General features: G+C 48.2%; 2 protein-coding genes across 3 annotated transcripts in view; one reads left to right on the top strand and one right to left on the bottom strand.

The window, feature by feature from the left end:
* SPG21 (SPG21 abhydrolase domain containing, maspardin) overlaps positions 1 to 8,863 on the top strand; it is a 47,576-nt gene extending 38,713 nt beyond the window's left edge. Inside the window, exon 10 of one of the 2 annotated variants that reach the window (XM_057722840.1) lies at positions 8,825 to 8,863. In XM_057722840.1, coding sequence (XP_057578823.1) covers positions 8,825 to 8,848 — 24 coding nt within the window. In that variant the 3' untranslated portion in view covers positions 8,849 to 8,863. Of the gene's footprint in view, positions 1 to 6,116; positions 6,563 to 8,824 lie in introns of those variants that run through there. The other variant, XM_057722841.1, reaches the window with a different exon arrangement.
* ANKDD1A (ankyrin repeat and death domain containing 1A) lies at positions 976 to 26,137 on the bottom strand. Its single transcript, XM_057722831.1, has 12 exons — positions 26,045 to 26,137; positions 21,076 to 21,180; positions 20,296 to 20,394; positions 16,376 to 16,474; positions 15,739 to 15,837; positions 12,882 to 12,980; positions 9,386 to 9,484; positions 8,268 to 8,366; positions 7,113 to 7,208; positions 4,565 to 4,769; positions 2,453 to 2,584; positions 976 to 1,070 (listed from the first exon to the last, which is right to left on the bottom strand). The coding sequence occupies exons 1-12, from the start codon at positions 26,135 to 26,137 to the stop codon at positions 1,009 to 1,011; spliced, it is 1,287 nt and encodes a 428-aa protein (XP_057578814.1). The 3' UTR covers positions 976 to 1,008.
* Positions 26,138 to 27,118: the final 981 nt, after the last annotated feature.

Below are 27,118 nucleotides of genomic sequence, written 5' to 3'. Positions count from 1 at the left end.
AGTTTTGGTGGATGATGCCAAATTGCCTCTCAGAGGATCGTACCACTGTGAACTCCCATCAGCCATGTATGATAGCTGGAGCCCCTTTCAGCTCTAGCAGTTTTTATTCTATCTCCTTCCCAGGACTCATGTCCAACGGCTAACTTTGTGGGGAGTTTTTCTAAGATATGGTTTCCAAAACTGGCCACAGCCAGCTGTGCCACATGCAGGAGAGCTCACATTAGACAGAAACAGCTTTCAGGCAGAACTTCCAGGCTCAAATGACAAAATTTGAATAAGGTGTGAGGTGAGTTAATAGTATCCTATCAGTGTTAATTTCCTGGTTATGTAAGATGTTGATATTTGGGGAAGCTGAGTTAAGAGTATTTGGAAATTCTTTGTACTATTTCTGCAACTCTTTCATAAGTCTGAAATGATTTCGAAACTAAGAGTTGAAAACTCTAAAAATTATTTTGAAAAAGAGGGGAAAAATGAGAGTGTGTGCCTCCTGGAACCGTCAAAATGTACAAATAAGCTGCGACTAGAAACAGCTGTGGAGTAAGTGCAGTATTCATACAAGTCAGGGATTGAATTAAGGGCAGTCCTTCTTGCACGGGATGGATGGAGCCCTTCACCAGGCTGGGGAGACAGGAAGGCTGAGTTTGGCCCCTGACTTCACTGCCTGATTCGCTGCTTATCCACCCTGTGCCCAGTGTCCTCTATGAAAAGACACTCCTTGCACCTCAGGGGGCTGCTGTGGCGCTCCCATGAGATGCAGGAGATGAAAGTGAGCTGAGAGATGCAAAGGACCACACCTATGCGAAGGGATTACCTGCAAAACCTGAGACAGGCCCCTGTAAAAAAGATCTCAAGCATTTTGCCTGCTGGTCCTGCTTAACTATGGGTTTCAGTGGAAGCAGCTGGAGGTTTGTTTACAGTAATTTTTTTAAAGCCCTTCAGCGGAAGTCCTCCTCTGTTCAGTGGCCCCCACTCTGAGGTCCCATGCTCCTGAAGGTCCAGTCCCTCCAGTTACATAGCTGTGCACCTCCTTGGGGTGCTAGGGTCATCGTTTGCTTTTTTCCTGATGCTTTCTGCAAAAGACAAGAATCCTATTGTCTCTTGTTGCCCTAAGCACTGTCTCACAGGGCTGGTTTGATGTTTTAATTGCAGAGTTTGTGTTAAAAGAAGATACAGCAATAATATTTAAGAACGTGCTAGAAAAAGAACCAAGTCATCCCTAATTCTTCCCCTCCGAAATGACTGTTTTCCCACCTTGTGTGTGGCAGCTGGGGGAGACCCACCACACAGGGGACTTTCCCTTTGCCCCTCAATAACATGCTATCAACACTTGTGCATGTTGCCAAGTGACTGATGTAGCTTCATTACAATGGATGGCTGCCTAGTACCCCATGCTGTGGTTGCCCGGTAACGCACCAGGCCAATGGACATTACAGAGTTTAAGCCTTTTTCATCATGAACCGATTTTGTTTTTAATGAGAGATCATTGTTAGAACCTGTTATGCCACTTGCCTGATGGTTCTACATGATGCCCTAAATCCCAAATTCTAAAAAAAGCTTTAGGGGTTGAGAGACCCAAATAGGTTGTGACGGCCTCAGAAATTTAATTTAACCAGATCTTACTAGTTCAACTCAACTTACGCCAGTTTTGGCCCATAGGTCTTAATGTTTGTGAAAAACAACTCTGCAGCCTGTTCCCGCCTTATTCCAAACTGGAGGGGAAAAAAAAAATCAAAGTAGTATAGAAAGCTGGATAGGGGCTTCCTCGGTGGCGCAGTGGTTAAGAATCCGCTTGCCAGTGCAGGGGACACGGTTCGATTCCTGCTCCGGAAAGATCCCACGTGCCCCAGAGCAACTAAGCCCGTGTGCCACAACTATTGAGCCTGTGCTTTGGAGCCTGTGAGCCACAACTATTGGGCCCACGCACCTAGAGCCCATGTTCTGCAACAAAAGCAGCCCTGGAAATGAGCAGCCCATGTACTGCAATGAAGAGTGGCCCCAGCTCGCCGCAACTAGAGAAAGCCCGTGTGCAGCAACGAAGACCCAACACAACCAATAAATAAATTAATTAAAAAAAAAAAATATATATATATATGCACAATGTGAGAGCTGTAAGTTTAAAAAAAAAAAGAAAGCTGGATAGGAAGGAACTGTAGCTTCAGTGGCCTTGGGGCTGTGAAGGTCACAGGGATCATCTGGGCCACCCTCAAGGCACAGATGGGGAGACTGGGGCCAGGAGGTACTGTGAGTTGCCCAAGGCTCTGTCTGGGTTCCAGGAGGAGGCAGGGCTAGGACCGGCAATCTGGAAGGTTCGGAGCCAGTGCCACGGCACTGTGGTCTGAGCAGCCTTGGAGGGCCCTGCTACATTCCAGCAGGGACATGCAGCTCTGATTCTGGGGCCCAGCGCTGCCCTCAGCAGGAGCTGGGCAGGGAGTTGGCGGCGGGGCACACTTACCAGCTAGATCCCGCCTGCCAATAGCCATGAGGCCCTCGAATAGGGCTCTGCTAGGGTTCTCACCGGCTGTGACCACGCCGTGCAGCCAAATGAGTAGCATCCGGTGCCCGTGCTCCCGGTAGCTCTCGGTGCCTGAGGACCATGAGGGAAGAAAGAGGGGGAGGGCGCCAACCCCGCCTGCCTCACCAGAGCCAGGTCTGAGCACACCCCTGACTACCACCAGAACGCCAGGCCCTTCTCCAAGTTCCAGCAGAGCTCAACCCAGAGACGCGGAGGGGAGAGGAGGGGAGGGGAGGGGAGGAGGAGCCTCAGATGGGATGGGGGTGGGGTTTCGTGTAAGGGACACATGAACCTCCCCAGCCCCAGGCTTTCTCCTGAGCACCCACCATATATCCTATTGGTGTCACTGGGAAGAGAGACAGAATCGGCGATCACCGTGGTAGTACCATGCACACGACTGTAGAGTCACCTCTCTGGCTGCTCACAATAATCTGTGCCTTGCATGCTAGTGGCCCTGTTCTTTCTCCTGAACCAGCCAGTCTCAGCCATAAGTGCTCATTGGAAACACCTGGGAGGCTTTAGCAAACACTGATACCTGAGTCCCTCTCCCCATTCCGAGACTCCTATGTACTTGGGTCTGGGTGCAGCCCAGGCAACAAATGGTGTTAAGGCTTCCCAGGTGATTCCAATGTTTGGAAAATAAGTGCCCATGCTCTTCAGCGCCCGTGGTGGGGTTAACTTGTTATAAAACTGTGACAAGGTCAGCTCTCCCAGCTAGGGACAGACGCTCTGGCACAGCCATGGGGGCACAGCCGTTGGGTCCAAGTCAGTTATCCACCACGTCCCTGATGCCCTGGCGTCCGTGGGCCCCCAGCAGGCACGTCCTCCTGGTGCCACCCTTGATGCAGTAGTTTCACTTGACCCATTTATCCACTAGCCTTTGTCCCCAGCCTCGTAATTTACCAGTGCTCCTTCATCATCTGTGAAATCCGTGTCTGTAATAGAGTTCACTTGTGGACTCCACTACCTGATTTGCCTATGTTTATGTCAGGAATCTGTTAAATATTTTAGCTTTCTAAGGTGGAGTCTGGTTGAATTGGACCCTCTTTGCTTTTTTTCCCCAGAATATTATATATTTCCTGTTTCTTCTTTCAGATGAACTGTAGAATCCTTTAGTCAAGTTTCAAAAACCTATTTTGATTTGATTAGAATTGGATCAAAGCTTTAATTTGGGGAAAATCAATATCTACATGACACTTTTTCTAGCTGGGAATATAGAATGTCATTCCACTTACCCAAGCCTTCTTTTATAGTTCAAATACTTTGTATTGTCTTATTGTCTTACTAATATGTCATTCATATTTCTTTTTAGAAACATACACTATTATAAATGGAGTATATATATATTTTTTTTTTTTTTGGCACACGGGCTTAGTTGCTCCGTGGCATGTGGGATCTTCCTGGAGCTGGGATCGAACCCGTGACCTCTGCATTGTCAGGCGGATTCTTAACCACTGCACCACCTAGGAAGCCCCTAAATGGAGTATATTTTTAAAAATACCTTTATATACTTTACCTACTTATTGATGGTACAGAGGAATACTATGGTTTTTGTATATTTAATCATATTTAGCCATTTCATTGAATTATTTTATTCTAAGAGCTTTTCCGTTGATGCTTCTGGGCTTCCAGTATATAATTATAGCATCTGAAATTAATAAATCTCTCTCTTCCTTTCTAATATTTACACTCAACTTTTATTTCTGTTTCATGCCTTAATATCAGGGCCAAAATTTCCAAATAGATGTGAGATAACAGTGGCAACAGCAGCTCCTCTCCTTTTTATAGGGAGTGCCTTTAGTTTCGTGTGTAAACGATGGCTATCAGCTAAAGCTGATTCATGAAAAATGTGAAGTTCACAGGTCAGTGTGGAGGGAGGGGCAGAGGGCCCCGCCTGTGCAAAGGCCTGGAGAGGGGAAGAGCACGTGGTGTGTTGGAAATGGCGTGTGGCTTGGTGAGGATTTTCCCCAGAAGCACAGAAAACTGAACACACCCCACGTGCCCCCGCCCTCTCCCCCAGGGTGGCTCTGGGGCGCCAAGGCAAGGTGGTACCTGTCCACTGTTGCTCAATGGCATGGACGTGGGCCTCGGTGAACTCCCAGCGATACGCCAGCTTCTTCCACTCGTGGGGTCGCAGGTACCTGGAAGCCAGTCGCCACAGCACAGAGCGGAGCTGCTGGGTTTCCTGCCGATGGTCCTGCTTAAAGGTCAGGCTCTTCCCAGAGGGGTCCCAGAGGTCCCTGCACGAGATGTGGTCCTGTGGGGCAGATCCCAGAAGTGCAGCCGCCATCTGGGGGAAAGCCCTGCCAGGCTCTCCCTTATGAGCCTGGACCCAGAACCAGTGTCATCACAGGCCTGGGGCTTCCTGTCCATTACTCTGCTTTCTGACTCTATGCCTTGCTTTGAGTGCTGGAAACTGAGCTGCTTACACTGTTTCCCCACCCAGAATTCCTTTTCTCACCTCCCTGTCTCTCAATCCCATTGCCATAGTCAAAAGACCACCTGCATGCCCCCTCTTCCAGGAAGCCTTCCCAATTTCTCTCTTTTCTTTGTGTTCTTATAGCACGAGTGTCAGTAGCATGACTCAGCAGCTGTGGCTAAAACTAGGCAAGCCAAGAATCAGGCACTCACTAAACTTCCTGAATGCCAACAAGTAGAGAGGGGCAAGGTTACAGAATTCTTTCTGTGCAAAGCAGGTGACAAAATAAGAGGTTACCAAAAAATTATGTAATAGCATAAGTTAAACCCACAAAAGCCCGTCGAAGGGACGTGGATACAGAGTTCTCGTTGTTTAAAAGCTCAGGTGATTTCTGGCATCTGCAGCTCTGAACCTGACACCCTGGTTAACAGTGTCTGGCCAGTCACCTGGGAGGTGACGACCTGGGAGCTTGGCTCTCTCCTGGGGTGGTAAAAAATGTTTCTTTAGAGCAATGTTCTCAGCTGCAGCTTACATTGGGGTCATCTGGGAGCTTTAAGAACCACAGAAGCTTGGCCCTCATCCCTGAGATTCTGATTGAATTGGTCTAGGGGTAGGAAGGAAGGATTTGTGATTCTAACTGCACTACCGCCTTGCTGTTGAGAACTTTTAAAGCCTGAGGTGGTTGAAAAATATGCATAGAGATGAATCAGTTCATCAGATCGTTAGTATTAATATTTAGGAGTAACCTGCTGTATGTAAAGGGGTTGTAATGTTTACGAGAATCCAGCACGTCAGTGAAAATCTTATGATTCCTATGGAAACTTGTTATCGTATTGACTGGGGTCAATGATTTTTTTGAGAGGTATAAGAGAATTTTACTGTTTGTATACAGTACTGGAAAGTTTCTGATATTTGAGATTCACTTTATAGGTTTAATTTACTGGATTAATGGGATAATTTAAGAATTTAAGAAGCATTTGAAGTCCTTAAAAAGAGAACCTATTATATTAAATTTATTCATTAAGTTTAGTAAGTTTAAAGTAGTTTAAGTTTAAACATGGGACTAAACTTTAATCAAAAGGCCTCCTTGAGGAATGAACTGACACCTGTTCACTGACTCAGAGAAGAACTCCTCTGAAAACCAGTTCATCATGTGTGATTGTCTTCTGTTGTCATCTGTCTTAGGGGCGCTAAGATACTGCAGATATCTTACTTATGATCAACAGGAAAAGTTAAGGCTGGGGCCAGATGCTTTTCATGTGATCTCTTTCAAGCTTCAACTTAACTACATTTCTCTGAATAATGTTATCTCTTCTATAGGTTCCTAGAGCACCAAAGTTGATTCATAAATCTGTATACGTGAGCACTGCTAATTAAAGTATCCGAGCAGATAAGCCTATTAAAATTATGCTTTTGTAAGAATGTCGTTGCTAAAATAAATGCCATTAATATTGCTCCCCCTACAAAAAAGGCTTCCTTGAAAGTGACTGTTAAAATTTACTAGTTGTAAAAAAAAAAAATTTACTAGTTGTATAAATACAATAAGATTGTGAAAATAAATTTTAAAGTTTAAGGAAAACTAGGATTTCAATTTTGTAAAAATTTAGAATTAATTTCTAAAACTGAAATAAATGCAAAAATTTATTCTCTGTGTATAAAAACAATCCTCAAAGATACCAAAAAACTCTCCACCTACTCCTATTTGTGACACTGGAACTGCAAATGCCCGATCTTACACCTGCCACGTCTCTTTCCCAACTTCACAGCAGACATCACTAATCAATCCCAGCACACTTTCCTTCTGGGCTCAGAAAGGTGCCTGAATAGAACACCCCAAGTCACAATTCCAATCACCTGGAGCTGACAGTGAGCTGGAACCAACTTGCCATTTCTTTATTCATAGGCGAATGCATTCATCCATCAACTAGGAGCTAGAGCAGCATCTACTAGTATCTCCACACTGGCATGGACCTCAGTCAGCCTTATTTCAGTGTGGTTTGGGTGCTCACTCCTCTGTGGATGCCCCCGAAGAACCCTAGTGTTAGGTAAGGCAGGGATTATCCCTCCCTTGGAAACTGAGGGGCCCCTGAATTGGTCAGGGCTGAGGTTCAAAGCCAATTCCAGCTAAACCATGGCCACTCCCTTTCCAACATGGAGAGACCAAGGGCAGGGTCTCAGTACCTTCTCCCATCTGTAGAAGCGATCGGCTTTTATGATCATGTCCACCAGGCTGACATGGTTGCTGCGGGCGGCCACGGCCAGGGCAGTTTTTCCTTGCTGCAGGTAAGAAGTGAGAAGGGAAGCCAGAGTCTCTACTAGAGGGGTGTCGGGTGGCCTCTAGCACTGACTACAAACCCTCCTGCCCAAAGAAAGCAGTTTCCAGCAGTCTACACCTGAGAGCAGAAAGGTTTTCTGAGAATAACTCCGGGTATGGAAAAATCACAGGTAGAATAAGGCAATAATAATAATTCCAGCAACCCCCTCTTGTGTTCCTTTAGAATAGGATGTCTTAGAGCTTATAAAACTCTGCCTGCATAACTCTTCAAGGTCATCGGTGAGACAGATGTTACCAGCCCCATTTCTCAGGTGAAACCAGAACCCAGAGAAGGGGCTTGGGCTCCTGTGTCAAGTTTGCTGCCTCCCTTCAGGCTCCCAGCCCTTTGCTCCAGGCCTCTGGCACAGTGCCAGCCTCAAGCACCTCAAGGGACCTGAGGGGAGAAGGGAAGCTCCTCTTTGAACTTGGCCAGCTGCCCCAGGGCCCAGCTCAAAGCAGGGAGCCTTTCCCAGGTTCAGCCTCAGGGCCTGGTCCCTGTCTCCATCTTTTTCCCACACCATCCCAAGGGCCGGGCCGTGTGTGCAAGGGCCCTTCCTCTTATGAGCCTGTGGCCTCTTCAGTCTCATGCTAAGCCTTCAGCTCTTCTCGAACCTCTGGTCCCCTGAAAAGTTGGCCACCCCACAGGCACCGTGACCCGGGATGTTTCCCCCGACCCTGTTTCCCATGTAGGGAGTTGTAGGGTGGTGACGTGCTGTTCCTCTAGGCCCCTTCTCCTCTCCCCAGCAGATGACTCAAGGAGCTCAAAGTCTGATGGGGGCCATGAAACAGAAGACCACCGTACCACAGACCAGGACCAGGAGAGGGGTGGGCCAAGTGCTGAGGGACCTCAGAGGAGGCAGGGGAAGGTGATGGAGGGGCAGGAAGACTTCCTGGAGGAGGCTGCCTTTGAGCTGAATGGGAAGCCTTGAACACTCTGGGAGCAGGAGGCATCTGCATCAGGATCTCTGGCAAAGAGGGAGTCGTGAAAGCTTGAACAGGTGGCTGGTTGTGAGCAGAGGTACCTTATCTCTCAGGTTTAAGTTGACCCCAGCAACAAGGTGTATCTCTGCTATGTCCTGCCAGGCGTGCTCGGCGGCGAGGTGGAGGGGCGTCTGCTGCCTCTGGAGGAGAAGCCAAGGGGACAGGGAGCAGAAAAGCATGTAGAGACAGCCTGCAGCTCAAAGCCAGGACAGACCAAGGTGGGTACACTGCCAACTGGGCCTTAACAGAGTTTCTCTAAGAAGTTATGAGGGAGGTAAATTGGGTTTAATCATAAACATAATACTCAGCAGAGAAAACGGTAAAAAACAAAAAAGTGGAAAGAACAAGAAAAAATACGGCTCGCTAGCCCACCGGAGTCAACCTCTGTAACACTCCTAGTACATTTCTTCTAGTCTTTTTTTTAACACAAATGTTTCTGGTTTTATGGTTTTACATATTTGAGATCGTCCTCTGTATACAGTTTGCATCTGTATAACTTTCTACATATTATAAACTCTATAAACACCATTTTTTATAGCTCTGTAAGAGCCTATCTATGTCTATATCATAATTTACCCAACCACTTCTCTCTTAATAGGTATTTGGGCCCTTTTTGAAATGAAAACTGACAGACCGCTACAACAAATATCTTGGTGCATGAGCTCTTAATATATTTCTTGAGGCTCAATTCTCAGATGCGTGAATACTGACTATTTTAAAGGTATATTATTATATTCTGTCACATTGCTTTCCACCATTACTGGTTGTGTGTGGTGGCCCTGAGGACTGTATGGCTGGGGGGTGGACTGTGGGGATGGGGATTTAAAAACACTCCTGATTGATCACAACTTCAGGACTCAGAGGCCTCTTGTTACACAAGACTAACCCAGTCACCCCTGCCCTGGGAATTTTCCCTAAGGGGAAAAAAAATCAATGAAAGGAAAAGATTGCATGTTTTGAAATACTCAAATGTTCAAAACAGAGGAATGGTTGACGAAATGATGCTACCCTTCAACAAATATTCTAACAACTTTTGACAAGCTAAAAAAGCAATTCCTCAACTCTGGGCCAGGCTAGTAGACAAGCCCTGCCAGCCCTGCCAGCCTGGGAGGATGCTCAGAGGCTCCATGGGGCCCAGATGGTTTCTGCAGACACTTACATTGTCAGTGGCATCCAGGTCACTGCCGGCGTCGATGAGGAGCTGCACCAGGACGGGCAAGTTGTGCCTCACAGCCATGTGCACAGGAGAGGCGCCCTGCTGGGAGGGTGGAGACGCACAGATCAACTGATGGGTCCCTCTCAGACTGCCCAGCTGCAGATGGGAGTTGGGAGGAGTACAGTAAGTCCCCGACATACAAACCTTCAAGTTGCAAACTTTCAAAGATGCGAACATGCGTTCACACGTCCAATCACGGAAATTAGTTCACATGTCTGGCACACATTGTCACACGCCTGCATCCTCTACCAGTGGTTGTGCTTTTGTACTTACTGCACAGTACTGTTGCTGTGCAGCACAAGAAGCTTACTAATGAAGACCTGAAGGAATTGGAGGCCCGGAGAAAGGACAAAGGGAGACAAGAGGAAGAAGTAACTGAAGAACTGAAGAGATTCACGATGCAGGAAGTGACAAGGGAATTTTCTTTATTTGAGGAGACACTGTTAGTTTTTGAGGCACAGGACCTGAACATCGAACAGTGCACAAAAGTTGCATCAGCCGTTCAGATTGCAATCCAGTGCTACCGTGTCATCTATGAGCCACAACCCAGACATCACTGGGTTGTTTTTTTCAAGAGGGTAAATAGAATTGAACCCAGCAAGGAACCAGAACCTGTGCCATGAGCATCAGACGTGAGTGAAGTTGCAGCTCGCCCTCCGTCTCCTGTTGCTGACGGTCCTTCAGCTCTACCACCTCCCACCTCCTCTCCCTCCTCCAGTCAGTAACTCTTCTTGCCTGTTCCCTCGATGCCAGCCCCCGGATGCCAGCTGTTGTACTGTAGTACTGAATTTTTCAAGGTACTGTACTGTAATATTAAAAATGTTTATTTTTGTGTTTGTTTTTTATGTATTATTTGTGTAAGTATTATAAACCTATTACAGTACAGTACTATATAGCCGATTGTGTTAGTTGGGTACCTAGGCTAATTTTGTTGGACTTACAAACAAACTGGACTTATGAACACGCTCTTGGAACGGAACTCATTCGTATACAGGGGACTTACTATATACAGCGTGCTTCTGAGTTTGGACCTTCTCACTTCTCGGATGACATGAGTGGTCTGAGGCATTGATAGCCCAAAGCGTGAATCCCTTGGCCCACAACTGATCCTCATGGTGGATCAGTTTAAAATCCCAAGTTTGAGACCTTGCTATGCCAGGAACTGACTACAGGACTTTGGGCAAGTCACCTCGTGTCTCTGCTACTCTTCATCTGGCAAGTGATGGCTTGCCGAGGTCCCTTCTAGCAACAGCACCTTAAGATTCTTTAATATCTCATTTACTCCACACATGAACCTAGCAAGTACATAGGAATGCTATGCTTATTAGTACTTTCATTCTACAAATGAGAACACTTAATGAGTTCATAAAACTTACATGACTCACCCAAGGACACGTAACTAATAGAGACCTTGTGTTATTGGACTTTCTACCCCCAGCATCTAGGTAGGTGCCCGACAACGATTTATGTATGAACTTAATGAATGAGAGAGAAAACTGGGACCAGAACAGCGGTCTCACTCCAAGCCCAACACTCACCCAAGGCCTCACTCAAGGCTGGAGGACTCCATCTCCAGTGGTTCGCTGTGAGCCCTGACTACGTGACAAAGTGGAGATACTGCCACAGCCTCCTTCTGTCTAGGTGTATGGTGACACACATATAGTGGGATAGTACAAAGCCAGAAAAATAAATGGTATAGACAATACTTACTGTGGAAAAACACCCTCACATATTGAGTACAGAACACACACACACAACAAAAACGCCCACGACTGCCATTACTAGTTTGGGCCAGAAAAAAACAGTTTATGGATATTGGAAAAGAAGGTTTAAACTATACAATTATTTGTAGGCAATGTGATTGTATATCTACAAAGGTTAAAATAGTTATACCCTACCCCCGCAAAAAAAACCCTAGCAAAATTAAGGAAAAGTCATATAGAAGATACAAATGCCAAAGTCAATAGCATTACTGTATTGAATGCCTACATTCAGTAAATGACATATTTTAAAAAGATAGTCTATGGGACTTCCCTGATGGCACAGTGGTTAAGAATCCACCTGCCAATGCACGGGACACGGGTTCGATCCCTGGTCTGGGAAGATCCCACATGCTGCGGAGCAACTAAGCCCGTGTGCCACAATTATTGAGCCTGTGCTCTAGAGCCCACGTGCCACAACTACTGAGCCTGCGTGCTGCAACTAGTAAAGCCTGCATGCCTAGAGCCCATGCCCTGCAACAAGAGAAGCCACAGCACTGAGAAGCCCCCGCAGCACAATGAAGAGTAGCCCTGCTCGCCACAACTAGAGAAAGCCAGAGCAGAGCAACAAAGACCCAACGCAGCCAAAAAATAAAAATAAAAATAATCTTTAAAAAAAAAGTCTATTTACAATGACTGTCAAAATATATATAAAGTACCTACAAAGACTATAATTGGAAATGGCTATTACAAAGGCAAATGAAAACCATAGAATATCACTGAGGGATATAAAAGAAGACATCAAGAAATGGCAAGACACGTTCCTAGTGAAAAAATAAAATATTACGAAGATGACCATTTTCTCTTATGCTATTTACAGGCTTCATGTAATCCCAAACCCAAATTGCAATAAATGACGAAAAGTATTCTGAAACACATCTAGAAAAAATTTAAAAACCTAGGTAAAACTACCACAGAATTTCAGCAGTGTCCTCAGATCACTGCTAGATAACTGTGAGATCAAAATCAGCAAAAGAAGGTCTGCTGTGAGAGTCAATGGGTAGACAATGGGAAACGGGCTCAAATACACAACTCAGATGAGCGAGGGAAACTTATCAGAGCTACAATGGTGGCTTTCCAGGAAGCAGCAGACCCCGGAGATAAAATAACCAAGGACGCTGGATACGGCCTCCGACGTCCTGGAAATAGGTCTGTGGGAATGCGGTGGGAAAGGGGCGTGGCAAGAGAGCAAGTATTGCTTTTCATTGTGTCACATTTTATTTATAAAAACCTAAAGAACCAAAAAGAACAAAAGGTATCTGGTGAAAAGCCTTCTTCCCAGCCTCACCACCGGTCTGCTCTGTTCTCCCCACTCCAATAGCAACTTCTTACAAAGCCACAGTACAACATCCCAACCAGAACACTGACATTGATAATACGCACTGTCTTCCTCAGATCTCCCCAGTTGTAGTCATTTGTATACATGTGTGTTCTGTGTAATTTTATCACGTGCAGGTTTGTGTAGCCGTTACACAAGACACAGCACAGTTCCATTACCATAAGGATCCCTGTGTTGTCCTTTTATAACCACACCCTCCTTCCTTCTCTGCCCCATCCCCCCCATCCCTAGCCTCCAGCAACCACTAACCTGTTCTCCATGCCTATTCTGAGCAGTGAGATCATGGGAGACTCTGCAGTGTCCTCCCCACCCCCACCTCCCATCCAGGCCCCACACTGACATGATCCGCCACGTTGGTGCTGCCTCCTGCGTGGATGAGGGCCCGGGCCGTGTCCTCAGAGCCACCAAGGGCTGCGTAGTGGAGGCAGCTCTGCTTTTTCTAGAGGGAAACAGGCATCAGTGCAGCATCCTAACGACCCCTCAGAATGGGGTTTACAAAGCACTTTGGGACTCATTCCATTCGCAGCTTACAACCCCCTGGGACTATTATCCCCATTAAACCCTGAGGCGGGAGAAATCGATGACTTCCTCAGGCCTGGTGACCAGTAAGAGGAGCTCACTATGGTCTTAGGATTTTCCTCACCGCCAGTCACAGACTCCGGAACAAAGGCCAACGCCTTCACAATTCCTTAGCCAGTAAAGACATGCGGAGTATAGACACCGGGAGGAGATGGTTTTCAAAGACGAGGACAAGTAAGATTTGCCTGTACAGGGCAGACTCCACCCAGCAGGTACTGCCCAGCAGGAGCTGGTCTGAGCACGTCTGCAGAGGAGCCTAGCAGGGCCAGAGGGAGGGCTTCTTCCTGGATGAGTCTTCATCTCAGGCAGGACCCACCAGGTGACCCACTGTCCCAGATTGCCTGAGACTGAAGGTTCCTGGAATGCAAGACTTTCTACTTTAAAATCACGACAGAATGGGGGAGACCTGGATGAGTTGGTCACCCTCCCAAAGTCAAGTCTGAATGAGTTTACAGGGTGGGAACCCATCCACCTCCCAGTGGGAAATGCAATCCCTTTGGGCTCCTCCCCCCCCCCCCCCCCCCCCCCCGCCAGAGACCCTGCTACACGACACTGCTGGGGGTGGGAGTGTCAGAAGGCATCGTGGCCTCTGCCAGAAACCTCAGGTCAAGGCTGGAGCACGAGGCCCAGTGAGGTGGGCAGCTCCGAGCCACCAACGACCACCAGCTGGACTTGACACCCCCCCCCCCCCGCCCCCGGCCAAGTCTCTAAACTCCTGTGCCGTCACCGCTGAGGAGGCAGCCATGGCAGGACTTGCCTGTGCCCCCTCCCCCTGACTACCGCTGGGCACAGAGAAAGGGCCTTGCTGACTAAGGAGCAACATCTTACTGATGGCAGTGAAACAGGAGGGAAGGGAGCACGGCACGACCTTTAAAAAAAGGTTATGTACTGACATAACCACAGTACATGATGAAAACTAATGAGAACCAGCTAGGTCGAAGATGGCAGGAGATTCAACGTCCAGTGGACCGCGACTCTCATCATACACTCATTGTAATACATTAGCATCTAAATAACACACCTACCAGCGCCAGGACGGTTCTGAGGCCCACCATAACAGGTCCAAAGGTGGGCAGTGGCCCAATTCCTGGAAATCCCCGCCGCTTCCCCAAAACAGTTGGAATAATCCTCCCACTCACTAGCCTATGAAATTACCAGCCCATAAAAACTAACCACACTGTATTTTGAAGCCTCTTGCCTTCCGAGACAGCCCATACTCTGTCTGTGGAGAGTGTTTCTCTCTAAATAAATCTGATTCTTACCTATCACTTCGTCTCTGAATTCTTTCACAACCAAGAAATAACCTTAAATTCACCGGCAGCAGAAGGATATGGCTGGTGCCTGAGACGGTTACTTTCCGTCTCTGGCCTGTAATATCCCCCCACTCCGCCCCCGGGGCAGTAGTCTCCACACTTTCCAGGGGAGTTCTGAAAATTAAATGTTTTGTGGCTTATAAAGCATTATTCACATTTAAGGGAATTTATGATTGATATTATTATTAAATTTACATTTGCCATTTTGCTATTCCTTTTCTTTTTTTTTTTTTTTTTTTTTTTTGGCTATGCTGCACAGTTTGCAGATCTTAGTTCGCCCACCAGGGATTGAATCTGGGCCCTCAGCAGTAAAAGTGCAGAGTCCTAACCATTGGACCACCAGGGAATTCCTTTGCTATTTTTCTTCTGATTGTCTCCTGTCTTTTTTGTTCTGCTTCCCTTTGACTGCTTCTTTTGTGTTAAATATTTTTAGCATATCATTTTCATTCCTGTTTTTAAACTATTTTTGCTATTATTTATATTATTCACTATTAATATTATTTTTGCTACGTTATTGAATTTAGAACAAAAAGATAATTCCAGACCCTGCAGCTATTCAACCAGCCAAGAAAGATTATTTGTCACTGATCTAAAAATAAGAAGCAAAACAAAACAAAAACACCAACTTCCTACCTAAAGAAAGGCCACAACCCCTCTTTTCACGGACACAGAGAATTTCTAATGGCCAACTCACAGAGTGCAATGGTAAGGGAGAAAAGAGGCCTGTCCCAGAGTCACACCCAGGCCCCAGCTCTAACTGAGGTGTGGGCCTCATGCTGGGGACACCCCCCCACACACACCTCCACTGAGCAAGGCAAACGGTTCAGGCCATGGGCTCTGGAATCTAGGGAATAGGCTTTTCAGATTCACCTTTGCTTCTTACCAGCTTGTCATCTGGGAAAGTCACTGAACCTCTGTCATCTGTAAAATGGGGGGATTTTTTCTGAGGTAATAGTCATAAAAGGGCTTTGTGAACTGCCAAGTGTCCAACAGTAAGACACTAATGGGTACTGAGCTCCTATTATGTCCTGGACAAGATGCTAGGTATTAAGTCCTCACAGCAATATAAAAAAGTAAGTATACACCATCTCAATTTACAGTTGGGAAAGAAGCCTCAGAGAGGTTAAGTAACTCGCTCAAAGTCACAGAGCTCAGCAGTAGAGAAGCCAAGTCCTTAACCTGAGCCTGTGGCCTCACAGCCCTGTTCACACAACGTTCAGGAATCATCGCGGCTGCTGCAGCAGACGCCGTCACAGCTCGGCGAGCAGCCGGGGACACACAGCAGTCCTGAGGAGGCCCGGCTACCTGCGTGAGGGCGTTCGCGCTGCTCCCAGCCCTGAGGAGGAGCTGCACACAGTCGGGGTGGATCCCTTCAGCAGCTGCGTGCAGGGCGGTCAGACCTTCCTGAAACACAGGGGAGCAGTGTGAGGACGGCAGGAGGCTGAGGCCAGAGCCCGAGGAGGGACGACACCCCTTCTGCCAGGGGTCCAGGGCTCTTCGAGCTCTCCCCTCCCCGCTGCTGCAGACTTGACCTGGTGATGTGTGGTTCCCTGAGTCCCGCAGCCGATTCTCACCTTGAGGGGCATGTGGTGTACTCACGGCCTCCCCCGCAGCTCTGCTTATGTTTTCCCCGCCCTTCAAGCCACCCCTGCTCTGTCTATTCCCCCTGCTCCACCCTGGCCACAGTGACCTCTCCCTTCTTTGAACACACACTGGGTGATGGCGTCCCTATAACCCCTCACACCCAGCACCCTTCTGAGCTTGGAGTCTTGTGCTGTCCCTCCTCTTTTCCTCGTGGGCTGTTAGTCTGAGGACATGTCTTTGCTCCTGGCTTCAGGGCCCCTACCAGGGGAAATCAGACGGCACCACGGGCTGTGGGATCCTGGAAGGCAGGCGGCAAGCCAGGGTCACACATCTCTGCACCCTCCAGGCGGCGACTCACTTCGTTCCTCTCCTCCAGGTCCAGCCTAATGTCCACGAGTCGCTGCAGCACAGCTAGGTGGCCCCGGCGGGCGGCCAGGTGAAGGGCCATGTTCCCCTCCTGCGGGGAGAAGGGCTCCTGAGGGGTCAGTGGAATCACAGACCCTTGCAGGCCCTGGGGACCCACTGGAGCTGAGACCCAGAGAGGGGAGACATGTCCAGGGTGGTAGAGCAGGTCGGTGACAAGCTACAGCCCTGCACGCTGGGCCGACGCCACCCTGCTCTGAGAACTGTGCCAAAAACTACCAAAAACCAGGGGCACTTTCAAAGGACAAGTTCTGGTATCTTTTCTTACCCTTTAAGACACACACATTACTTTAAAAAAAAAAATCCTGTTTTTCCATGCTCCAGTCTAAAGCTGATCCCAACTCTGTGACCTGAGGATCCATCCCCTCCCTCTGCTCAGGCCACATCCCCAGAGACTCCCCTTGTGCTCAGGCTGTGCCCAGAAGCTGCATGGCCCAATCACCTGCCTCCTGCATCTTTGCTCAAGATGTCAGCTTCTCCTTGAATGGTGCAGCGCACCCTGACCACAAGATTGAAAACCACAGCTCTCACCTCCTGTCCTCCTGATCCCCCCATCCTGCTCCACTTTTCCTTTCCCCCACAGCACTGACCACCTAACACCCTCTACAGTCTACTTGTATACTGTGCTAATTGTTTATTGTCTGACTTTCTTGGCTGGAACATAAGCACCACAAGGGCAAAAATTTCTGTCTATTTTGTTCTCTGAAGTTTCCCCAAAGTGCCTAGAATAGGGCCTGGGGCACATGGCAGACAGTCAGTATATATTTGCTCAATAATAATAAATAATGTGATGGAGACTTTGACCTGTGTCTCCTGGAACTCGATAGCCAGAGGACCGGGAGCAGCCTCAGCCTTGAGAAGTCTAAAAGTGACACTGACAGAGCCAAGACAAGTGGCTCCACTGGGTGGGCAAAGGGCATAGTGTTCTTTGTGTTGGAAGTGGCCCCACTGAGGGTAACCTGTTTGGGGTCGTCCTTAAAGGGATCTTGCCGCAGGAGGGTAAGAGGCCCAGGGAAGAGAAGGCAGCGGGACATGGCCAGCCGGAGAAAAGGTAAGTCCCTACAGAGGAACCACACATGGGGGACCAGGACAAGGACCCCAGAGGAACCCACAAAAGCATCCAGAAGGGAAGACTCAGCTTTGGCCATGCGTCATGCCCAGAGGGCCAGGGGACGATTGATCTGAACTAAGCACTTTCCTGCACCCTGGCCTGTCTCAGTACCTTCCCCAGAAAGGAATCAAGACATTCAGTTTAGGCACAGGTATCTATAAAGGTCCCGATGAGGATGTGGACACATACAGAAGCCAAAGCAGTACTTAAAGTAGCTATAAACATCCCGCCCCCATGCTAGACCCCCACACACGTAAACAGCTATAATTATCCTGCAGGATCAAAGATGAAACACTTACATTTCCTTTATCATCATCATCATATTATATTAATAAATAAAGTTAAGTTTAAAAAAATCCCCTCAACAGCTTTGCTCCCCTCCCCGGCTCCGTGGTCGGTTCATCACGGCAAGGGAGGATCCGGCTGTGGGCGACGTAGCCACAGCGTGAAGTCTCTGTGTTGTAGCCACGGCGGGAAGTCTCTGTGTTTAAAGAGACAGGCAGGAAGTGGGTGCACTGTGGGGGGCCCCCTGTTAGCAGGGCTGTGGAGACAGGGCAAGGCTTTCCTCTTCCTTCTGGATTATAAATATCCACTTCCTGCCCTTTGAAGCTGCAGGTGGCAAGGACCCCCTAACAGGGTCCTCACACTCTGCCCAGGCAGGGCAGGGGGCTGGGTGGAAGGAGGCTTTGACCTCGGGCCTGGCCTCTCTCCGCCACCTGTGGGGATATCCAGCCTCTCCACCTCTGTGAGGCCCTGTCAGCATCTCCTTGATGTTTCCAGAGGAATTAATCCCTCTCTCCAGGCTCTCAAAGCCTCCCTCCCACAGCACCTGCAGCGTGAGGTGTGCTGTTGCCTGTTCCGACAGGTCTGTCCTCCTACACAGGCTGGGTCCTAGCAGGAGTCAGCCCTTCAGAGGCCCAAAGCCTTGAAAAGCTTCCTGTGCCCTCTCCCCCAATGAAATTCAAAATGAAAACACTCCTCATTTGGAAAGTACCACACTTAGGGGCATGCAATTTTAAAAGCTTCTTTCTAGAATGTCTGATTGCAAGATTCTAGGTAAGTCACCACACCTGAACTTTTCTTGCTTTCTGGTGTTGTTGCTCCTGCTGTCCTGGGGCCCAGCGCTCCTGAGCACATCATTTTTTTTGCCTCCTGGGTAGAAGTGTCCCGGTAGGGGTTGTCCTTTACCCCTTATGTACTCCCAGTTCCTGGCTCGGGGCCTGGCACAGAGCGCAACGTGTTCAGCCTGTGTTTCTGGAATGAAGGAAATCAGCCTTATCTGAACCTCAGGACCTGACTTAGCCTTTTCATCCTGAAAGGATGAGTGTGGGCAGACAGATTTGGTAAGACTCCCAGGGCTCAGAGCCCCAGGAGGCAGCCGGATGAGAGGGAGGCGCACAGGGGTAGGCATCAGGATGCTGGTTCCAAACCCAGCTCGACCTTTGTCTTGCTGTGTGGCCTTGGCTAAAGTATCCCCTTCTCTGGGCCTCAGTTTCCACATCAGTAAAATGAGATGGTTGCACTGGCCCTTCATCTAAGATGCTGTGGTCCCTTAGTCTGTGAGCTCTGTCACTAGCTTATAAACAGAACTCCTTGTATCCTAACCAAGCATATTAATCAGAAAATTAATAGTGGGCAATTCCTCCCTTTGTTGGAAGCACTGTTTGGAATTTGCTGCCACATATTTGCCTAATGATTTGCAATGGTCCACTGATACAAGTCATTTGTAGGGTAGTCCCCTTGGGTCCCAACCTGTCATCTATTCTCAGATTGGTGAATTCCTGCTTGTAAGCGCTCCACCCTGAATGAACTCCCTCCTCAGCGCTCTCATCTACTTTTGCCATAATCATAGATTACAAAAACACAGAGAAAGCAAATAACCAGCAGGCCTGTGGCTACCATCCCCCTGACTCCTCCCCATTCACCCCGGCAAGACATCCCCAGTGGAATCACAGCCCCGCTCAAACCCACTCCAGGCATCACTACCAACCAATCAGATCTGCCATCCGGGGTCCCCACATTGGATCACAGCTCTTTACTAGGACTGAGGCATTGAATTCCTTGAGTAAGAAACTGTGTCTTGGGCATCTTTGTGCGCTTTACCCACAGCACAAGGCTGGCCCATAGTGTGTGCTCAAAAACGTTCTGCTGGAGGGAGCCAGGAGGATAAACTCCCCAACCTCAGCACCCTCCCAACTTTCAGTTCTAGTGGGGATTGAAATCTGGCTTCAGTTTCTTGGGTAACTTCAGTCAAATTTCAGTGCAGCCCACATTCAATGGTTTATTGACATGGAGGGATTAAGGCTTTGCCCACTCTCCCCAGCCCGCAATAGGGCCACCTCCAAAGGGCCACCCAAGCTCCAGAGCTCCCTGTACGGTTGACTGAGGCCATCACTGAAAGTGCATCACAGCCAACTTTCCTCTGTCCAGTGCTGCTTCCCTCCCTTTCCTTCCACAGGTGTTGATCCTAAGAACACCCCCTAATAAACCTCTTGTAGTCTAATCTCCATCTCAAGGCCTGCTTCCTGGGAAACCAACCTGCAACAATTGTATAAAGATATAAATACATACATACATACATACATAAAATGTTCTGCTGGGTGAACTTCAGACACACGCCAGTCTTTGGGCCACCAGCCCCTCTAGTATGCTAGAGTTGGAAGCTGACACAGGTGAGCTGCCAGTGACCACCCGGGTCGGAAGCCCAGGTCCTGGTCCTCCCCTGGGACCCATGGTCACAGTACCTTGTCTTTGACACTGCGGTCACAGCCAGAGCCCACAAGGAAGTCCAGAGCATCCAGCTGCCCGTGCTCCGCAGCCCGGTGAAATGCCGTCCTTCCCAGCTGCCCGGGGAGAAAAAGAAAGTGAATCTTCCTCGCCCTGCCCACCTGGCCTCAGTTTCCCCATCCACTCTGAGCTTGCAGTGCCCCAGACACTCTCCCCTCCCCTTGCCCTAACACCCTGCCTGGAAAGCCCAGACCATCTTCCCAACAAGACCCCACTTGGGAGGGCCCTTCCCCCAATGAAATCCTCCTGTGGCTCCTTGCTGCCTACTGAATAAAGGGTCCATTCCTGAGGCTGGGGTTGAGATCTCCATGAGGGCCCCCAACAACCTCTCAGGGCTTCACTCCCAAGATTCTAATCCATCTGAACTCACACACCAAAAGCCCTTTTCCTCTAAAGCTCTAGTAATGGTCTCTCCTCCATCTGGAACGCCCCTTGCTTTCTAATCTTACTGATGAAAGCTAGTTCATTCATCAAATTCCACTTCCTCCAGGAAGCAGAAGTCAATGCCTCCCTTCTCAAAGCCGTCTAGTCCATATCAGGGTCTCTCCGAGGGAACTGAGCATACGCTGCGGGCACCCTGCTCATTCGTGCCCTAACGCCCCTTCGGACCAGCAGCTCCCTGAGTGGGTCGTCTGCACGACCCACGGGTCAAAGGATGCACTCAAGGAATGTACAGGAGAGGCCCCAGGAATCCCAAGCCCACTGGGAAGGACACACAGCCTTGAGGCCACACTCACCTTGTCAGCGTGGTCCAGGGCCACGTCCTCCAGGTCCTCCATTATGAACGCCAGCACTGGCACGTGGCCTTTTTGGGCTGCGCAGTGCAGTAAGGTCAGGCCGTCCTGGAAACAAGCCCAGGGTGGTCCTTGCAGTCTGTGAAGGGAGGCCCTGCTCACACACTGGCTGTCTCCCAAATGATGAGTATTAACAGCTTTCCAAAGGAAATCACACTGAAAAATGGGGATGGGCCCCTGGGGCAACCGCAGCACCCACTTAGCCTCACAGGGGCTAGTGGGAGTCAGGATGGCAGAGTTCAGATCTCAGCTCCAGCATGCATCAGCGCTGTGGTCTTGGGCAAGTTACCTGTACTTCTCTAAGCCCCCATTTTCTCGTAGATCAAATGAGGATAATACAGGCTCATTGCATTTTGCTTTATTGAAGGTTTCAGCCCCAGAAGCAATATTTAAGTGAGGGAGGTTTGCAAATCCCAGTGCTTCTACCCAGGCCTTGCATTACAGCTAGATTGTTTGGAGCACGTTTTTCAAATAGATTGCATCCATCTATGGGTCATAAAAATCAATACAACAGTCTTCTACATGTTGACAGCAGTTTGGGTTACAAAGGAGTAGCATTTGTCAATCTCAGTGGGAATTTTATTGTATACAAAGAATGTGAACTCTAGTTAATAATATGCATGCTGACGTATTTAGAGGGAAGTACATTGATGTCTGCAATTTATTTTGAAATGCATCCAAAATTTATAAAGAACTCTAAAAACACATCAATAAGAAATTACACCAATTAAAAAATAATTTGCACACCAAAGAAGATATGTGGAATGGCAAATGAACACATGAAAAAATATATGACATCATTAATCGTTATTGAAATGCAAATTAAAACCACAAAGAGATTTCTAACGATAGAGCTTGGAAAGGCAAAAATGCTAACATTCCAGTGGAGAAACCTGGCCGACACCAGTTTAACCAAGTGATCAAGCTTGATATTGTGATTTATAATAAGAAATATATGTTTGGTCTTCATCCTCGTTCCTGGCACAGAGCTCTTAAAACCCTAGGAAGCTCCTAACTGGTAAAAGTGAGAAAGGTGTCTTTTATGATGTTAATGAGGTGACTTGAAGCCCCTAGGGTAACCAAAGGATTGGGGGCTGGTTGCCTGGGGAACCAACAGTGATTAGAGGGTTGGAATTTCCAGTCCCACCTCCCCACCTATGGGGAGAGGGGTGGGGATGGAGGTTGAGTCAATGACCAAGGGCTGAGAATTTAATCTACCAAGTGCATGTAATGAAGCCTCCAATTAAACACCCCAAAGGATGGGGCTCGGAGAACTTTCAGGTTGGTGAATCAGATCACATTCATGTGCCAGGGCCCAAACTCCATGGGGACAAAAGCACCTGTGTTTGGGACGTTCCCCTATGCATCTCTTCATCTGGCCATTGATGGTTCATATCCTTAATATCCTTTGTGATACACCAGTAATACAGCAAGTAAATTGGTTACCTGAATTCTGAAAGCTGCTGTAGCAAATTAATCGAACCTGGGGAGGGGGTCGTGGGAACGTCTGCTTTATAGGCAATTAAATAGCCAGGCAACCACCTGGACTCGTGATTGGCATCCGAACTGGGGCAGTCTTGTAGGACTGAGCCCTGAACCTGCAGAATCTGACACTATCTCCAGGTAGTGTCAGAATTGAGTTAAATTTATGGACTTCCAGTCAGTGTCCATGGGGAATTGAGTTAACTGCTTGGTGATGTGGAAAAAACACTTATCGGAATTAGTGTCATAACTGGAACAAGAGAACATCACCAGTGACAAATCACAATGGTATCATATGCCCCCCTGATAGGAGGCGATGAGAAGGGCATTTGACCTCCATGGTCTTCTTCCCAAAATTCCATAACCCCAATCTAATCATGAGAAAAACATCAGACAAAACCAAATTGAAGGACAGTCTATAAAATGCTTGATCAGTACTCTTCAAAAGTGGCAAGGTCATGAAAAACAGGACAGACTGAGAAACTGTCATAAGATCAAGCAACAGGACTGTGCTACTCTTCTCATCAAGAGAAGGAATCCGATATTCTCCTCCCCCTGAAATGAGGCTGACCCTGTGACGGGCCTTGACCAGTAGAATGTGGTAGAAGTAATATCTCAAGAAATCCTGCCACTTCCACTCTTGTTCTTTTGACATCCTGGGGCGGTCACAGAAGGACGTCTCCATGAATATCAGCCACTACCTGGAGACACACCATCCCCAACGTTCCCCACCCCTGCAGAAGCCCCAGACATGTGCCGACTGTGTTCTCTTAAGTGAGCCCAGGCAAGCCAGAGGAACATTATGAAATGACATTATAAAAAATAATAAATGACATTATGAAAAATAATAAATCATTGTTATTTTAAGCCACTACATTTCAGGGTGATTTGTTACCAAAAATAGAAAACTAAAATGGGGTGGATCTGCTTAACCAGAAGAGTCCACTACTCAGAGTCCTGCCCTCCACACACACCTAAGGCCTCACCTCCCTCATTCTAGAACACTTTGACTCTTTCTATGTTGATAGCAAATTTCATCGCGACAGCTATGATGCCAAGCAGGGCCCTGTGGGGCTCCTGGGCACAAACGTCTCCCTGTGTCCCCCATTTCTCTGATTACAAGAAACAGCCTTCATTCAGCCTCCAAGACCTTCCCAGAGTTCCAGTGGGAAGATCCAAGCAGGTGTTCATTAGGGAAGGGAGGGGATGTGAGACCAGGGAGAAACAATAGTGCAGCCTTGGGGCAAGATCCTGGTTCCTCATCGAGGGAGACACACAACAATATCTTTGAGCTGTTTTGCAGAGACTGAAACCCCCACCAGGTGGAAGAAGTTAACAGTTGATGACGGCATGCTGCCCACAAGCACGTAGACCCCAGACCAGTTGGAACCATGACGCTGACTCCCACGGAGCTCATCAGAAGAATGTCCACGAGCTGATCACGCCCTCTTTGAACCACTACTATAAAACCTCTCACTACCCTCTTCAAGTTGGTGATGCACAGTTTTGAGGCCATTAGCCCACTATGACCCCCTTTACCTGGCAAAGCAATAAAGCTATTCTTTTCCATTTCACCCCAAACTCTGTCTCCGAGATTTAATTTGGTGTTGCGGTACAGAGGCCGGATTCGGCTTCACTACTGGATTCCCCAGGACCACCGAGACTCTCCGAGGCCAAGCCAGGCAGGCAAGACTGGACAGGAGGGCCCTCAGCTTGAACCTGGGTATCTTCATGGCGTGACCTTCTGAGAGCCCCTCTCTCTCTCACTCCCACACTCTGGGCTTGGATCCTGTGGCCTATAATCTAGGGCCATCCTTCACCGGGAGCTGTCAGACATTCCCACCATTGCCAACAAGATCCTGACAATGGCACGGGGCAGACCTCCTGTGTACACAGCCCTTTTCGGTGTCTGGTGAGGAGCCATGTATCATCTTACAGTTCTGGAGGTCAGAAGTCTAAAATGGGCTGGGAGGGCTGCTTGTGTTTTGGAGGTTCTAGGAGAATCCATTTCCTGGCCTTTCCAGCTTCTAGAGACTGCCCACATTCCCTGGCTTGTGGGTCACATCACTCCAACCTCTGCTTCCTTCAATCACATCTCCTTCTCTGACTCTCTCCTGCTTCCCTCTTTCCCCTAAAAGGACAGGTGGGCACACGTGGGTAATCCAGAATAATCTCCCCATCTCAAGGTCCGTAACAATCATATCTGAAAAATTCCTTTTGCCAGGTTAGGTTCTAGAGTTCACAGGTTCTAGGGAGCAGGATATGGACATCTTGGGGTGGACAGTATTCTGCCTACCACAAAAGAAACACAATGATACTGAAATACAATTATCAAAATATCAAAAGCCAAATTTTTAATCTTATATGTGCTTTATTGATCCATTAAACAACAAGATCTAGTGAAAGGTCTAATAACTACTGCCATGATTTCAAAGTAATGACTTGCATAAACAGTATTTTGAGATAACTGCAAAACCTGTAATGTGATATGGAAAGAGCTACATTTTGTCTTAGAGACAATGTCACAGGTAATATTAACACTACCTACGTTCACCATTGAAAGAAATGCTAAAATTTCAAGCAGAGGGCAGTTTAAGAAAAAAAAAAAAAAAAAAAGGTACATTTTTTTCCCCTCCAAGTCCATGGATCCCTGAATTCTGTCTCTCTAAGGACCAAGGTTGAGAACTCCCAGCTGAACGTATTTGGCCCAGAAATGTTTGCGTTTTCGTAAGCACCATTGACCCCCTAAAAGGTGAGACACCAGTGCAGGGATTCTGGGCACTCTGACTCCCTGGAGCTCTCCTCCCTCAAACCACAGCACACACCAGTGAGCAAAGGGGGACTGCCAGGGTCCCTAACGTGCCAGGCACTGGGCCAGGTACTTTACACACAGTACCGCTCTTGTTTCTGCCTCAGCTTGGAGGTGGGTACTAGCAGCCCTATTTCCAAATGGGAAACCTGAGGCTCAGGGTCATAAAATAACTGGCCCAAGATCCCAGAGTAAACAGTGCTTTGCTCCTTCCACCTGGCCATACTGACCCCAAGGGAGCCAGGGCCCTGCAGGAGGGGCCCCACCTCCCCCTCATTTAATCTTCTGAGGGTGTTACCTTAATCTCTCTTTGTGAACAGGAGGCTGGCCAGAGGACTGAGGACTGTCCCAATGTCACAGAGTGGTAAAGGGTGGGGGGATCAGAAGACAGGGGCTTTCAACGTTGATGGAAGAGGCATCCCCAGGCCCTTCTCCCAGCTTCACAGGCTGAGCTCAGCGGGGGGTTCAGAATGCTTCTCAGAAGGTCGGGGCAAGCCGGGGCAGGCAGAGGCACAGCGTGAGGGGACAGAAGGGACAGCCGTGGGGACAGGCAGTAGAGGTGGGGGCAGCCCTGTGCAGCGGGGGGCTGAGGGGGCAGGGGGGCTGCAGCTGAGGCCTTACCTTGTTCTCACAGTGGATCTTGGCCCCGGAGTTGACCAGGATCTGGAGGATCCGTAAGTGGCCAAACCAGGCAGACAGGAGAAGCGCATTCATCCCAAACTGGGGGAGAGGACATGGGGCAGGACGTGAGGAGGCCTGTGAGGAGGCGTGGCTGTGCCACCTGGGCCCAAGTCTGCTTTGCAAAACTGCGTGGACCTTAAGTGCCACCCAGGCTGGGGAGCTCTGGGCTTTAGGGATTTAAAGTCCAGGAAATTGTTTTAAATAGAGGCTGATATACTATTGCAAACTTTCTTCCCCCAGTTTTATTGAGAAATAATTGACATACATCACAGTACAAGTTTAAGGCATACAGCATGAGCGTTTGATTTACATATATTGTGAAATGATTACCACAATAGGTTCAGCTAACACCCATCCTCTCATATAGATACAATAAAAAGAAAGAAAAGAAAAAAGGGAAAAAGATTTTCTCCTTGTGATGAGAACTCTGAAGATTTACTCTCCCAACAACGGCAAACTTGCAGGGATACTAAATAAAACTCAAAAATAAAACAGCTGCCATCTCCTCTCACCACCAGTTCATAACGATGGACCATTTGAACACAACAAATTTGCAAGGAGCCAGTCTCAGAGTATCCTCTTTCCAATACAGCTTCATGAAACATACACTGCATTGTTCTAATTTTCTAATTTGCTATGACTGGTGAAGACCTTATCCTGGATGGGCATTTGAGAATCAGCTGCTTGCATCTCCTGCAGAACATCCTCCAGGCAGATGGCTTAGGTCTGCACACACGCAGGGACACCACCTCGCCGCTGCATAAGACAACCACTGCACTGTCAAACACTTCTCACCGTGAAAAGTCCCTCCTCACGCTGAACTGAAATCTGCATCCCTGTGCTTTCCACCCTCCTGACCCTTTGGAGCAACTGAAAATACATGTAGGCCTTCTTCTGATGACAGCCCAGATCCTATTTGCAGGATGCCATTCCTCAACATTTACAAAGTGCCTCCAGGTCACCAGAGCCCCTGCACTGAACTCCACCTTCGTGGGGTTCTACATCTGAGGGCAG

The sequence above is a fragment of the Hippopotamus amphibius genome, chromosome 2 (assembly GCF_030028045.1).
Source record: "Hippopotamus amphibius kiboko isolate mHipAmp2 chromosome 2, mHipAmp2.hap2, whole genome shotgun sequence".
Lineage (NCBI taxonomy): Eukaryota > Metazoa > Chordata > Mammalia > Artiodactyla > Hippopotamidae > Hippopotamus > Hippopotamus amphibius.
Note: the sequence above shows the minus strand (reverse complement) of the source record. Positions and strands in the feature narration are given on the sequence as shown.

Coding starts and splice junctions, on each gene's coding strand:
- ANKDD1A (XM_057722831.1), bottom strand. CDS start 26,137: ATGAATGCGCTTCTCCTGTCTGCCTGGTTTGGCCACTTACGGATCCTC. Junction 16,475..20,295: donor ACCGCAGTGTCAAAGACAAG/GTACTGTGACCA, acceptor TTCTCCCCGCAG/GAGGGGAACATGGCCCTTCA. Junction 8,367..9,385: donor ACCTGGATGCCACTGACAAT/GTAAGTGTCTGC, acceptor CTTCTCCTCCAG/AGGCAGCAGACGCCCCTCCA.